This window comes from Schistosoma haematobium, chromosome 1, assembly GCF_000699445.3.
Source record: "Schistosoma haematobium chromosome 1, whole genome shotgun sequence".
NCBI classification, from domain to species: Eukaryota; Metazoa; Platyhelminthes; class Trematoda; order Strigeidida; family Schistosomatidae; genus Schistosoma; species Schistosoma haematobium.
This window is the reverse complement of record NC_067196.1, coordinates 13,448,366-13,464,138: the sequence shown is the minus strand read 5'-3', so window position 1 is coordinate 13,464,138 and position 15,773 is coordinate 13,448,366. Positions and strand designations below refer to the sequence as shown.

At 31.7% G+C, this 15,773-nt stretch overlaps 1 protein-coding gene across 1 annotated transcript in view; it reads right to left on the bottom strand.

Annotated features, from left to right (window-relative positions):
- GPC3 (Glypican-3) overlaps positions 1-15,773 on the bottom strand; it is a 109,536-nt gene that overhangs the window by 23,327 nt on the left and 70,436 nt on the right. Inside the window, exons 4-5 of the mRNA XM_051210605.1 lie at positions 11,073-11,460; positions 2,117-2,285 (exon numbers count right to left, since the gene is read on the bottom strand). Of these exons, the coding sequence (XP_051073184.1) occupies positions 2,117-2,285; positions 11,073-11,460 (557 nt within the window). The remainder of the gene's footprint in view (positions 1-2,116; positions 2,286-11,072; positions 11,461-15,773) is intronic.

Here is a 15,773-nt window from a genome sequence, read left to right as displayed (position 1 = left end):
TTTCATTAATGTCCAAGTGACAAAATTTGAGTTTAATATAAACATTGTAAGTGTGGTAAAAATAATACAACTGAACTTTAAACTACTCAGGTTATTTTCAGCGATGAACAGCTATTTCTGATTACATTATTTACAAGGTGTAAAAAGTACAAAAACAATCTTTAAATTCACTTGGTTTTGTTCGCTTGTATCTTCTCATTGTTGTTAAGGACTGCAATTGATCAGTCTCTTGTCGGTATATTTGCATCCTGTTCGAATTGCCTCGATATTGCCTTAAGTCATAAGCTTCTCAGGCAAAGTCCCGGAGTGAAAATCGACATTGGGATGTAGATACATCCAGCTAACGAATCCCAAATAGGACGGAACGCTCATCCTGGATTCCATTGCTAACCACTATTCATCTTTGCTTTATCGTTTTTCATTAATTATTTGTCAGTTTATTATTCAAACATACACACAAGGTCATGTTTGCGATTAACCTTTTTTTTTACTGACTGGTATACACTTTGGCACCATTGAAACATTGAATAATTTTCGTATAAGACAGTGATTATATTTTGATTAGTCACTAGTGAATGTTTTAATTAGTAATCATCTTAGCAATCAGTAACAACAAGGTAAGCTATCAAATATAGAATATTGTTTTTAGGTCAAATGTATTACAAGAAATACAATATTGTTTCAAAGAAGATTAAGCTCTATTGATAGATTAGGAAAACAAAAATAAAACATGCATTTTTTAATATCTGAATAATAACAAGTTGCTTTCTAATGAGAGATAGTTATGTAAAATTCAAATAGTTTTTGATTGAAACAGTTTCACAGAAATAATTAGAATGTTTGATGGTATCTCTATATTATAATAGAAAAGTACAGGTTTATTACCATTGTACTAGTAATAAATCTATATGTGGGAAATTAACCAATTCAGAAGTGAGATAGTAACCTATTAATAACATGAAATCAAAATATTATGTTAAAATGATATTAGATTCCAACTGAGTTACTCTTAAATATATAGCAGTAACGTAATGATTCATAGGTTTTAAGGTCATACCGGATAAATATGGTCATTGTTGATGATTCTCAAGTTAAAAGGAAAATATTACTGTGAATTCATTATTATTTCAGTAGTTGAACTGTAGACAAACTATGAGTCTTAAAGTGAACATCAACTCTGGGATGCAGGCACATCCAGCTGACGAGTACCAAATAGGACGAAACGTGCGTCCTGGATTCCACTGCTAGCCATCATCCATCTTTGCTTAAAAAGCTCGTGACGTAAAGCTATATCGAGGCAATCCTCACAGGATGCAAATATACCAACATGAGACTGATCAATGGCAGTCCTAAATAACAATGGGAAGATTCAAGTAAAACAACACCAAGTGAATTTAAACTTCACTCCATTGCACAAGCAGGTGTCTATCGGGGCTCAATAGTTAAGTAGATAACGCGATAGCGTTTTAAGAGAACGGTACTGTGTTGGAGTCCTCGAGTGAAGATCAACTCTGGGATGCAGTTAAATCCAGTTGACGAGTCCCAAATAAAACGAAACGTGTGTCCTGGATTCCACTACTAGCCACTATCCATCTTTGCTTAAAAACAGTATTGTTCGGAATATAATTACTTGATATTTTAACTTTACAAGGTTCATGAGACTTGTGTATGACAAGCCTTTTAATTGTAAAGAATTGGTATCTGTAACATTGTGTTTTGATTTATGTACATTGCAATGAATTAATAAACTTATTAGCATTCATCTTGAGAAATAAGTAAGTCAATAATTAAATACATTATCAATAAAAAAACACTATAGTTATTAAGAAGGCATTCAGTTATCCAGCTGTTGATATTCAAGATTGAAACAGTACAAATGACATGAGATACGCATCCTGGCCACCATTCAACTCGGCTTATAACTTCCAATATCTATTTCAATATGAATAGTCTTATAGTACTAATAGATCTAGAATCACATTATGAGGGGTCAATTCCTTAAAATTTTAGATAAGCCCTTTTGATAGTTATCAACTAAAATGTATTTAACTAACTATCTAATAAATTTGTGATTACATTGTAAATGATTCATAAATATAAAATAAACTCATCTTACCTGTGAAACGATACCATTGTGGATTAAGTTGACTAAGTGGTCTTAAACAACCTAATAAAATTTTTAAACATAATTCAGGACATGGTCTTGTTAAAGTTTCACCAGCGCATAATGCACAATAATGCATACGCATTAATTTTCGCATACATGTACCTTGAGCAATATTAAACTAAAATTATAAGGGAAATAAATTCATTAATATAGTATTCATTTTAATTATAAGGCATACATTATTAGTAATATATATATATACTGATATCGATAGATATAAATAGTATATATCATCAATCGAAAGTGAAAAACCTGGTAGCAGACAGTTAAAAAGATCAAAGAAAACAGAACGAGAACAGAGAATGATAAATGTGAAAACAAAGGAACAATAAAGTCTGAGACGATTAACTGAAAGTTTACAAATGAAGTATTTAGTGTATGGTTCTCAAATTTTGCTAAGACGTTCTGTAATTTTATATTCAAATACATTTGGTTCTCCACACTGTTGTTCTCATTCATTACAATAATTCTAGAGAATAATTCTCTACAAATTTAGATTCGGATCATAACTTGCTCATTTTATTGAATAGGTCCTAGTATTGATAACTTTAGATTTTAGATGAAATTACAGCTAATGTAATATAAGAAAATGATTCACTACTTGAGAAATCTTGTTAACGTTCATTACTGCAAGTGGAAATGATATCTTTCATAGACCCAAGTTACATCCTCTTCAATCTATCAATATATATATTTACAGATTTCGAATTCGAGTACTATAACTGTTAATCTATAGTGTTTATACGAACTAAAATTTTGAGATTTACCCCCCCTCCCACCAAACAAACACACACACACACCAAAAAACAACGTGAAGATATTACATAATTTATGACTAGTAACAAATCTAGGATAGTTAAACTTACAGGTTACAATAATCAAGCATAATGTAAACCATAGTGATGTGTAAATTTTGTTTGTTTGTTTTTTGTTGTTGTTGTTAGTTTGTTTATACGAGTTGTTTCATTTAAAGACACAATACATAATAATACTTGATATATATGAACGACTAATTTGTGCATAGAACAGATGGTAACTAGACAATTTTACCTGTTATCTCTACTAATTAAAATAGTATTTTCATATTGAAAACATTGGGCAACATTTATTATTATTAAAATGATGTAATCTTTAATAACTGTACTCGTAAAAAGACAAGATTATATAAAACAGATTTGTAAGATAACCAATGAAGGTGATATCTTAGTGAATATCTGAATTAGAGAGATTAGGATAATAATTAAATTTCATTTAAAGAATAAATCACTCATTGATCTTGGATAACTAATGAATATCAAGAAACAGTAGATAGTTGTTTCATTCTAATATGAAACTCTTCAGTAGCTCTCATTCATGACACTAACGGGATCTGACTCAATACTTTAGACCTGGTACACGGGCGCTTAGCTTCTGAATAACTAAGTATTTATCTAGTGCATCGCATTTCTAGCCCCAATCAAATTTCAGTTAGATGAGAAATATAATTGAAAAGTAAAGTGTTTTTATGTAGGAGACTAAAATATTCACTTCAGTCTATCAATAATTAAGTTGTTGTCAGAAGGTTTTTTTTAAAAATTATAGTAATTTTAATAGTTGAGATCATGAGTCAACTGAATCTAGACAACCATGGAAAACCTGGAAGCCCTGGAAGGCCGTTTCGTCTTATTGTGGGGCTCCTCAAGAAGCAGTGACCAGTGGAGTTCAACCGGGTCTGTAGTGAGATAGTAACTCACTGATGACAATGGTGGATGTGTCGCTCAGTTTCGTGAATTCTTGTGTGTGGATTTAATTTCACATAGTTAGGAAGTTCCAGACCAGAATACAACAATGGTTCTTCTGCTGATGTAAGTCAACTACGAAAAATATACTCAAATACAATCATAATAAAGAGCGAATTGTAATTCCTAGAATGAATATAATGAAGTAAATTTTTTTATTCATCATAGTGATACATCATGGTTTGACTTCATAAACTTGTAAATCAATTGTTTCCTGGTTTAATAATCTTATTTTGAAATGTGTCAGTGACTCCCAATACTATTAGCAAATCAAATAGGTTAACTTTTTTTGACAACTTAAGTCATATACCACTAGCATGGATGACAGCACTAAATATTTTAGCAGTGCAGGGTTGTGCGGATTGCTAAGTTTTGATTGAGGTCATGGACCGATTAATGTTAGAGCACCTCCGGAAGCCAGCAAGCGCTGGATGGCCGTTTTATCCTTGTGTGAGGCTCCTAAGCAGTGCACATCCACGATCCAACACACAGGATTTCAACCCTGGAACTTTGGTCTCGCTCGCAAACGCTTAACCTCTAGACCTCTAATCCAGAATCCTACAATGTTAATGTCTAACTTCAACCATTCCGCGATGTTGCGCAACCAACTTGCATTGTCTTCGGTAGGTAACTGCCTAACACGTGACACGTACCAGCTCCACTAGTCACGGCTTCTCACTGCTGAAGAGTCTTATACTGGGACCGAACGGTTGTCTAGTGCTCTCAGAATTTCAATGATAGTCTAACATTGATCGGTTCAACTCAACAATCTCCACAATACCATACTGAATATTATCAGATTCGAATGGACAACTGAAAAATCACACCACTGTAGTTATAATTATACATTATTATAATTATACATCTAATATCAAATATCTCCTTATGTTGGTTATTTCACTTATTTAATTTTTAGTAGTTTTCATTATCTTGTTGTTGATATTTTGATGGAATTTTGATCATGTTTAGTTGGCATATGTGCATACTGTGTGAATTACCTTGATATAGCCATTATGTCATTAGTTTATATATAATAAATATAACGTGGCTAGGAGATGGATCCAAAACTGTATTTCAAGGCAATCCACACAAGATACACATATACCAAATAAGACAAATGAGAATTCCGTAAAATTATCAACAGCAGGATAATCCTAACTATTACACATTAAAATGAAATTCATACACGAATGAGATAGAGCACAAGTTCTGTATTCCTCTACTAACCTCATTCCACCTATTCTATGACAGTTTTATTATTCTATATATTTCTTTGATGTTACATTTTAAAAATTTTCGGCAAGACGATCATTTATGGACAAACCAATCAGATATGAGATAACAGATCTCGAATTTTGGCGCGAAATTCATCCATCCATTTGGTCACAGAGTTTTGGCATTATAACTTATATCAATTCATGATGAAAACCCTAAATCTAATTCCTAACCATAATCATCAACTATAAATCATAATTCTAATTCCTTACACTAGTTTATAACCCTTATTTGATCCTAGTTATTAGATGGACACTTTCAAGGTCAATTCACTGTCGTTCAAAGGTCGTTCATCAATGTTAGTTTCATCAAAATGTCTTTCTGTAGAAAAAATTATTTACTGTAAAGAACTAACAAACCCTCACCATATTTCACTTGACTTAATTTATTTCCACATTTTACTATTATTATTGAAACATCTGTCTATAAAAACTCACTTCCAATCTACAATTGCTATTTTTATTTTCAATGTATTTTATTATATAAGGAAAGATAATTTTTTTGTGAGATGGAAAGAAAAAAAAGAAGAGAAGAGAAAAGAAAATGATATTTGTGCAGTACATATGTGTTGTTATCGTTGTTGCTACCGTTGTTGTTGTTGTTGTCTAGTTCAATGTTGATTTATGATTACATTTATTCCATTTCAATGGGAATTATATTTTGGCAATCACTCTTATGAATCTTAACCAAGAATGAGGTCATTACACACACACATACACACACTGTTGAAATATATATGTATTCTTGTGACTGCTTTAAAAGAAATCATAAATGAATTTTATCATTTCTTTCTTATTTCATAACGGTACTTTATAATTTGCCATTTATTATTTTGATTTCATAATGAAGATGATAGGCTTGTTTAATTATAGAAATCTTATAATGATTGAATTTATTTTCATTGTTATCTTAGGAGTTTTTATGTTCAAGATAACAAATTATTATACGTTATTCATAGATCAGCTTATATTCTCTAGGTTTTGGAATATTTTAAACCTTATTTAAGAATTGTGAAAAAATCGATACTTGGCGTTTTCATCCTAGTATGAGACTCATCAACAGTGAGTATCTATGATCACTAATCTAGGAATTAAATCCATGATCATTGGTCTATCGGTTAACTTCTAAACCAATGAAACAATAACCAATTATGTCAACCATGTCCGATGTAAAATAGTTATCGAACTCAGGCAATGAATGAGCACTGTATAAAATTATGAGTTGATTGAAGTTAGACAATTGTACACTACTAAGTGTTAATTTAGTGGTTTATAGGTTAGGTTTTCGCACACGAGACTGTAGTTACTAGTTCCGATTTCCGGATATAAAGTTATGGAATATACACTTTTGATGAGCCCTATGCTGAAGCGAAAAATTTATCCAGACATTCGTATGGACGAAAAAGCCGTTCAATGCTTCCAAGTTTTCCATGGTGGTCTAGCTTCAATTGGCTCATGAATTCAACTATTAAATAGATATATACGTATTCAATCACACCATATTGTTTACTTTCTAAACAAATAAATATTTCTATTACAAAGCTTTATAATGTATTTCCAAAGTTAGTTCGTATCAATTAACATTCATTTTTAAAAAAGTAATGGAAACCTGAGTTGATATTTACCAAATATTCAGTTTAATGGTTAATAAGCATGACGGTAATTAACTACTAAGTGGCATAATTAATACATATGTATATATTATTTATAGGTTATTAAAAGTGATACTCTACATTTTACTAAGTGTATTGACCTATACTAATTAAGTTTATATTCAATTAAGTAATCAGTACTGATTTACGATGAGTAAATTATGTAAGTAAATATATATGAATAAAGGTTATTTTAATGTTAAAGATAATATTTATTCAAGACTAACGTTAACCCCAAAACCAAAAAGTTGCTACCTTGTCTCACTGAAATTTCCTAGTAGCACGAAACACAGATCTTGGGTTTTATGCTGACAGCAAAATATAGTGCACGTGATGTCGACTCATTGAGAATAGTGGGCACACAGAAACTTTATTGATAATGTTTGATCGGTAAAAATGACTAGACAAACATGACGTTAGTCACCACACAGTGTAATGTCAATGTAAACAGCATTATCTTTATTATGGAATTATATGTCGTTTCATAGAATGTGAACGTAGAACTTGAGGCTTTAGTTCCAAAACTATTTGATGTTTTAAATTAGATATTGTTCAATGATATCGAATCGTAGCTCAACATAATCTACATAACTGGTAAAGTGTAGAAGGTCTAATAATGTCCTAGGTACTCGAACTAGTTGCCACTTAGACTTTATCTCAACCACAATCTTTAATCCTCTCTTCACAGGCGTTTATATTCTGTGCGTTGTACACTGGATCTAATTATTGTGCTAGATGGCAATTGTCCGAAAGGTGGATCTAGGTTATTTCAAAAACCAATATTCAACACTAAGTTATTTGTCCTCCAACTGACCGTTACGTTCATTCCTATTGCAACCTAACTGATAGAATTCGAACGGCTTTAAGGACGAAATTATTATACTTGGTTACTTCTTAGCTGTCTCTCACTTAATATTACCAAAACAAAATTCACGGTATGAGATTGTTTACATCACAAATGGTAAGAAGCCCTGACTTGCGAAGTTCAACCATACTGGATCTCAAGAAGGTATTCACTGAAGAGAATGGAAAATCGCCACGCAATATCACGAACTGATTAAAGTTACACTTGTACATCGATAGACCACGGTTCAATGGTTCACTGGTTGCGTTAGCGCACGAAACCTGAGTGTTGTGTAACGTGTATTCATGCCACCGGAGAGTCCCCCACAAAGATAAAATGGTCGTCTAGTACTTCCAGGTTTTTAATAGCTATATAACTTGGATCAGTTCATGATATCGATGAAAATCAGTATCATCCGATCGCTTTAATTTAAAAAAAATCATTGTCAGTTCTTGCCATATTAATTGCACTTCGTTTTGTTTACGTTTTATAAAAACGTTTCATTTTAACATACTACAATTAAACATTTTTAAGAATTTAAATATTATTGATTCTATTGAAGCTAGACCACCATGGAAAACCTGAAAGTACTGAACGGCAGTTTCGTCCTAGTATTGGGCGGTGCGTCAATTTCGTGGATTGGTTGAAGTTAGACATTAACACCGTTGAATACTGGCTCATTGGTCTGACGGTTAAGCGTTCACGCGCGAGACTGATAGGCCCTGGGTTCGAATCTTCTGGGGGAGCGAGGTCGTGGATGTGCACTTCTGAGGAGTCCCATACTAGGACGAAACGGCCGTTCAGTACTTCCACGTTTTTCATGCTGGTCTAACTTCAATGGACTCATGAATTTAACTATAGAATTACCAACATCTCCAGAAAAATCTTTCTGATAATTTAAATATTGTTATTGTTAGGTCATTATACAACAAAAACAGTATCAAACAAACTATTCATTAGTTTATTTTCATTCTTAACATTCATTAATGAAAAAGCCCCTGATTTTTATTTTCTTACCATAAAGTGAAAAAAAAGATGGAAAGAAACTTAACAGTGGATTACACATTACTATTATTATTATTATTCAGATATCCAGTTCTCTGGAGGGAATTCAACATTCAATTGCTTATTTATCTGTCTATCATTCAATCAATCCATTCAATTGACTGTCTGATTTATCCTAATCATAAATAAAAATACAGATTTCTCTATTTAAACTTGAATCTCTATCGAAATGATGTTCTTTAAACATAAATAAATAAACAACTACATATCCACAATAATCGAAACATAAACAACAAGTTAACTAGTGAATTAAAACAAAAATAAACAAAATTAGATAAGATTATTTAAACATACATACTATTTGTTTAACCTAGACACTAATAAACATAAAAGGGGATCATTCAAAATACAATAGTAATGATAATAACAGTATGAAATACATTTAGACAAGTATTCCTATTTGAAAACAAAATAAGAAAGTAAACAAAATACAAAAAACCAAATAAATAAACAAGTAAACAAATAATAGTAGAACTAAACAAAAAGAAACTGAATGAAGTAATAACACAATCAAGGGTTAAATAGATAACAATAATTTTAGTATTAATAGTAAATACAACAGAATGAACATTAAATTCAACTTGACCCTAACTTCAATGATAAATGTATGAATAGAGAATTGGGGATTACTTTTATTATTTCATCTACTTTCAATATCTATGAGTATTATTGATATCATTCATATAAGGTTCATTTTAGTATTGACATATATCAGAAGGGGTTTTGTGGATATTATAGTAATTTTAATAGTTAAGATAATGGGTTTATTGAAGCTAGACCATGATGGAATGTCTGCAGGCACTGGACGACAGTTTCGTCCTACTGTTGGAATCATCAGCGGTGCACATTCACGATTTCGCCTCACGAGACTCGAACCAACAACCTATCGGTCTCCACTGTGTCGGCATCTAACGATGTTAATGTCTAGCTTCAACTAATCCACGAAATTGAACGACACATCCAACATTATCATCAGTGAGTTACGATCTCACAACTCACCCGGTTGAACTCTACTACTCAATGCTTACCACTAGAACTCCAGATAAATACCTCTTAGAGACAGTCACTAGTGAGCATATGTTCATTAACATCAGATATAATTTGTTACTTTGAATATATACATTATTCTTTTTATTTAAAATGTGACGAAACAGAACTAAGACGGCGGATAGCTGTTCTTATCAGCTTAAGACAATATAAAGATTTTCAATTTATGAATAACCATTTATACATGATGAAATATTTGTGATAGTCATTAGGGCGGTAGTATAAGAGTGAAATATAAATTTGGGTGATAAAACAGTTGACTTGTTCATTGAATTGTTACTATTTCTTTTCAAGATTTCGATACTATGTTCCATGTTTGTAATCCACCTATACGTCCAATAAACAAAACTCATTTGTAAGATGAATTAACATGTTGAATTCACCTTATATTCCTTGATGAGTATAGAAGACTACGAAAAACTATGTTATGCAGTAAATTGTAGACTACGTTTGACTATCCAATTTCAAAATTCGATCTTTTAGAAGTGGAATAAACGCTGGATAAATTTTTTTCTTGATTGATATTAATAGAATTCTGTTGATCGTTATTATCGAAGAGAAATTATGTGACAGTATTTTGTATATCGGTAATTTTGGTGACTTACTAGATAACTTAAAAGCTTCTTAAATAGAAATTCTTTATCAAATGAATTATCATAGCGTAAAGCAGGAAAAATGTATTGGTTGGAAAGCATAACATAATTATACTGAATATCTTTGATTTCCTTTTCCTAGGTCACATTAGTAGTCTACACAATCAGTAACAAACAGATTAATGTTTCAAACAATATAAATTATAAGCAGAGATGGATAGTGGCTAGCAGCACACTCATCAACTGGATGTATCCGCATCCGAGATTTATTGATCACTCCATCATTCGAATCTGGTATCGTTCGCTTAGAATGCCATAGCGTTACCCACTTAGCTACAAACAGGTAGTATTGTGCATCCTCGATTCCACTATTAGCCACCAACTATCTTTGTCTATATAATGTTTGTAACTTAATATCGAAACAATCCGTACAGGGTGCACATATATCAACAACAGACTGATCAACTGCAATCCTGAACATCCATGGGAAGATTCAAACAAACAATACAAAATAAATTTCATGCAGATTATAACCCAAAAAGAATTGAAACGTGGACAAAATGTTTGTTCAGTGATTATTTCTATCCAAGAAGACACCATTTAAGAATAACATTTTTATAAAGAAATAAAAAAACAACTTTTCAAAACTTACATTTTTCAATCCATCAATTAATGATTCACCTAATTCTAATGATTGAATTAATTTACGATTTAATCTGAATGTAAATACTAATTCAGGTTTATATAACATTCGATATTGTTCAGCTTCAATAAGAAAATTATTCATTTGATTTATATCATTATCATCAGTATTATGAATATTGATGTTATTTGATGATTTTACATTTCTACTTTTTGTTATTCGCCTTTCTTCATGTTTCATTAGATTATTTTCATGATTCCTTAATCGGTATAATGAATGACGACTTAATTTATTGACAAATAAATTTCTTGATTTTCTAGTTAAAGATGGTAAATCTGAATGACCAGTTAATGAATCGAAGATTAAATTTAATCGAGCTTGACAATATTCATGACACCTAAATTAATGTAAAAAAGATAAGTGTTAAATGATTGAGAAGATTTGTAATATAGGTGAATGTTTTTAATGGTATTTTCTTCGTATCCAACTCTTAAAAATAGCCGAAGCTCTTACCGTCCAGGAGCTTAAACCAGAACTATGCGTACAAAAGAAGTACGTCTTATCGTTATCGTTACCTTGGCCTTAATTATTTCGATTATCCTATTATTATTATTATTATTATTATTGTTATTATTATGATTACTGCATTCCCCCTTTACTTATGTCTTATATTCTCATTATTTTATTTTATTCGTAAATGCTCATCATATCACCTTATTTATTTCTACACCCCTATGACCTTTAATTATTATAACGAAAACATTTTAATTATCATATTATATTCACTAAATCTATTGTTATCATTCGTATTACATAATCTAGTATTATAATCTTTCTATTACGTCATCTTGGTTAACTGTGTTCACATTTCCTCACGGAATTACTATTTTTTCATATATATACGATTGTACCGTTTGATAATAAATTCGTTGAAAAGGGATCCCTTCGCTGAACTTTGTGTTTTAATTTTAAAATCTAATACTGTATGTAGAACAAATTGCATTAACTGAAGATTTTATTCGGAATGACAAAAAAACGGCTTCAAAATTAAACTGTTTAGCTTAAATATCATAACACTATCACAAAAATATAAAATCTTTCAGTTATAGCATTATCTTCAGGACTTGTATTTCTAAAAACAGATGACTCGTTGTCATTACACAGAAATTAGTGTTTAATACAGATAATGAACCGATTCATGTTTGACTACCATTGAAAACCTGCAGGAACTTGACGACCGTTTTGTTGTAGTACGAGATTCCCCAACAGTGTGCATCCATGATCACTCATACGAGATTCGAACCCATGACCTTCAGTCTCACGCGTGAACGCATAACCTCTAGACCAATGAGCCGGCATCCATTAGTACCATTAAATTCCAGCTTTATGATCTAGAGGTTGGGCATTCGCGCGTGAGACCGAATCCTGTTTTCAAGATCATGGATATGTGCTGTTGAGTCCCACACTAACACGAAACGGTCATTCAGTACTTTCAGGTTTTCAATAGTTGTTTAACAATGATCGGTTCATGATCTCAATCAAAACTTAATCTCCACAACCTACTTGTATCGTTTTATTGTATCCTGATGGTTTTAGATTTTATATGGATATTTCTTTAAATGACAGTGTTACTCAACTATCGAATTAATTTTCTAAAAATAGTATACTTTACTTTTTGAGGGTAGACTTGTACTGCATGTACATTACAATAAAAAAATCTATTTTTACGTGATAGTTACGTTTATATAAACAGTAGAATTGAGTATTTTCAAGACTTACTTCATACGAAGGAAGGTTAAAACACACAGACAAACTATACAGTCTAATTGATTAACCACAAAATATATGTCACATTCTTAAATTATCTTTAATAATTTAGATCATTCGATTAACTTCATTTCCTAATAGCATGATCATATACAAAACAATCAATCTACGCACTTTTGGCTTAAATAGTATTATATTGAGTCAAACAGTAGTTAAAAATGCCAATTCATTTATATTTAAATAGTCCAATATTCATCCTGTTATTAATTGTTGGCTCAGAATATTGAAATTAAAATCAAATATAGTTAGACTGAGATACTTTTCAGTAAATTGGAATATAACAAAACTTCAATCATCAATTCGTTTTAGTAAAACAATATTTAGATACGTCTGTTCTACTAATTGGAAAGTGGTTAACAGAAATATTACTTTCAATTACATTCAATACATAAACAGAAACTATTTGATCTTCCGTGAATCTGTATGCTTCTATGAAACATGTATTTTTTTATGAAGGAAGAATGAAGGATGAATATCATTCATCTAGGCATTCAGTAAAGTTATGATGTTCATTCAATCATGACATATTAAGAACTAAAATGATAGGTCAACTCCGCCTGGAGCCCATTTGGAGCTACTGCCGATCCTAAGCCCGGATAAAGGGGAAGGTTGTGTACGGGGTTAGTGATTCCATCCCGTAGAAAGCTAACTAGCTAAAAAACGCTAATCAGAAAAAAATTATTCAAAACTATTAACTTGAAAGGTTGTTATAATTATCACCTACACTATTCTAAACATGAAAATTGATGTTATTCTATGAAAAACACGAACAAACAAAAAGAAACCGAATAATATTATAAAGAATTTGCATCTGACTGACTTGTATAAAATAAGCTGAGGAAGAAAGGCATTTTTTAGATTAGATTACTATCTGTTATGCGTTTGATCACTAAATAGATCCGATTTGTTCTCAATAGACAATTTTAGTCAAAGGTAAACTTGGAGGTGAATAAAAATTAAATTACATTTGTTATTTTTCAAAAAAAGGGACTGACGTTAAAGTAATATGCAACTGGTGCTTTAACCAGGTTGGTGAACACGGAGAGTCCACTTAGGAGAGTTGGAAAACCTTGGTTCCAAACAAATGGTGCACTTGGGCTCCAGGATCCTGAAGGAAATAAATGAGTATGAACCAATCGTTAGTCATTGGCTACTTTGTGGTACTGCACCACCTGACGTTGCTCCAATTGTGACCCCCTGAGAAAATTATCAGCTTCAGTTTTGCAACCCGGACAGTATCTCAGCTCTCATACAAATTGAATGATTTATGTGGAGCATATCTGTCTGGTGCCTCCTTGTATCAGTGTTTATGTGTCTAAATAAATAGTAAATTATTATAACTATATATTGTATAATCTGGAAGTTGGTTTACTGTCCTAATTACAGACATCACTATGTAATACTCATTTGATCTTTTTGTTTTTTTATTTTTTATGAATCAACACAGTTTTTAGGTTCATACAAAATGTTTATCAGATCAAATTAATAGAGTATTATAAACTTTATTTCCTTTTATATTTGCAGACTATCATAATTTATCTAAAAATCTTTTTTAAAATATTTATAATTAACTACTTAGAAAATAATTATTAATGTATTGTTGGAATATGGTTTGAAATTTATCACCGGTCTATCTGCCGCTAAATTATAAGTGATTTTAAGGTATATATATACATAGAAACTCATCATTAATATTTAAATGAGGAATACAGCAAACACTAGATATTGTTGGGAAAAAACTACTAGGTACAGTAAATTCACTTGGTATTGTTTGTTGGTATTTTCCCATTGTTCTTAAGTACCGAAATTGATCAGTTTTCTGTTGGCCATATGTGCGTTCTGTGCGGATTGCCTCAATATTGGTTTAAGTCTCAAGCATTATAAACAAAGATGGATAGTGGTTAGCAGTGGAATCCAGGTCGCAGGTTTCGTTCTATTTGGTACTCGTCAACTGGATGTACCTGCATTGCGAACTTGATGTTCAGTAGCTAAGTAGATGACACAATAGCATTTTAAGCGAAAAGTACTGGGTTCGAGTCCCGGAGTGAACATCAAACCTGAGATGCAGGTACCTCCAGCTGGAGAGCCTCAAATAAGACAAAACGCGCTTCCTGGATTCCAGTGCCAGCCATCATCCATCTTTGCTTATAGTGCCTGTGAATTAAGGCAATATCGAGGCAATACGCACAGGATGCACATATGCCAACAAGAGACTGATCATTTGAAGTCCTATACAACAATGAAATGATACAAGCAAACAGTACTGAGTGAATTTGAAATTCACCCCATTGTACAAGCAGGTGGCTATCAGGACTCTGTAGATAAGTGTATAATGCGATGGTGTTCCAAGGTGACTATCAACTCTGGGATGCAGGTAAATCCAGCTTGACAAGTCCCAAAATAGAATGAAACGCACGTCTTGTATTCCACTGCTAGCCACTATCCATCTTTGTTTATAATGCTTGAGACTTAAGTCAATATTGAGGCAATCCGCACAGGATGTACATATGCCAACAGAAAACTGATCGATTTCAGTACTTAAGATCAATGGGAAAATACCAGCAAACAATACCAAGTACAGTATTCATACTTTAATGTTGGTTAGGTAAAAATTAATAAATTAATAAAATGCTGATTGGATATGATTCAAGTTCAGTTGATATGAAGAATAATGAACTAATTGACCGAAGTACGATTGGAAGCAATCATCCACGACAGTTAATCACTTTTAATTGTCATATCATTTAGTCAACTAGTTATTTCCAATGGTTATAAATACCTAATTGTATGATATTGTAAATGTGTTCACATAGTTAATTATTGATCTGTTGGTGTTATATACTACTCAGTTCAGTTTACACAAATCTGAAAATGAATAAATAA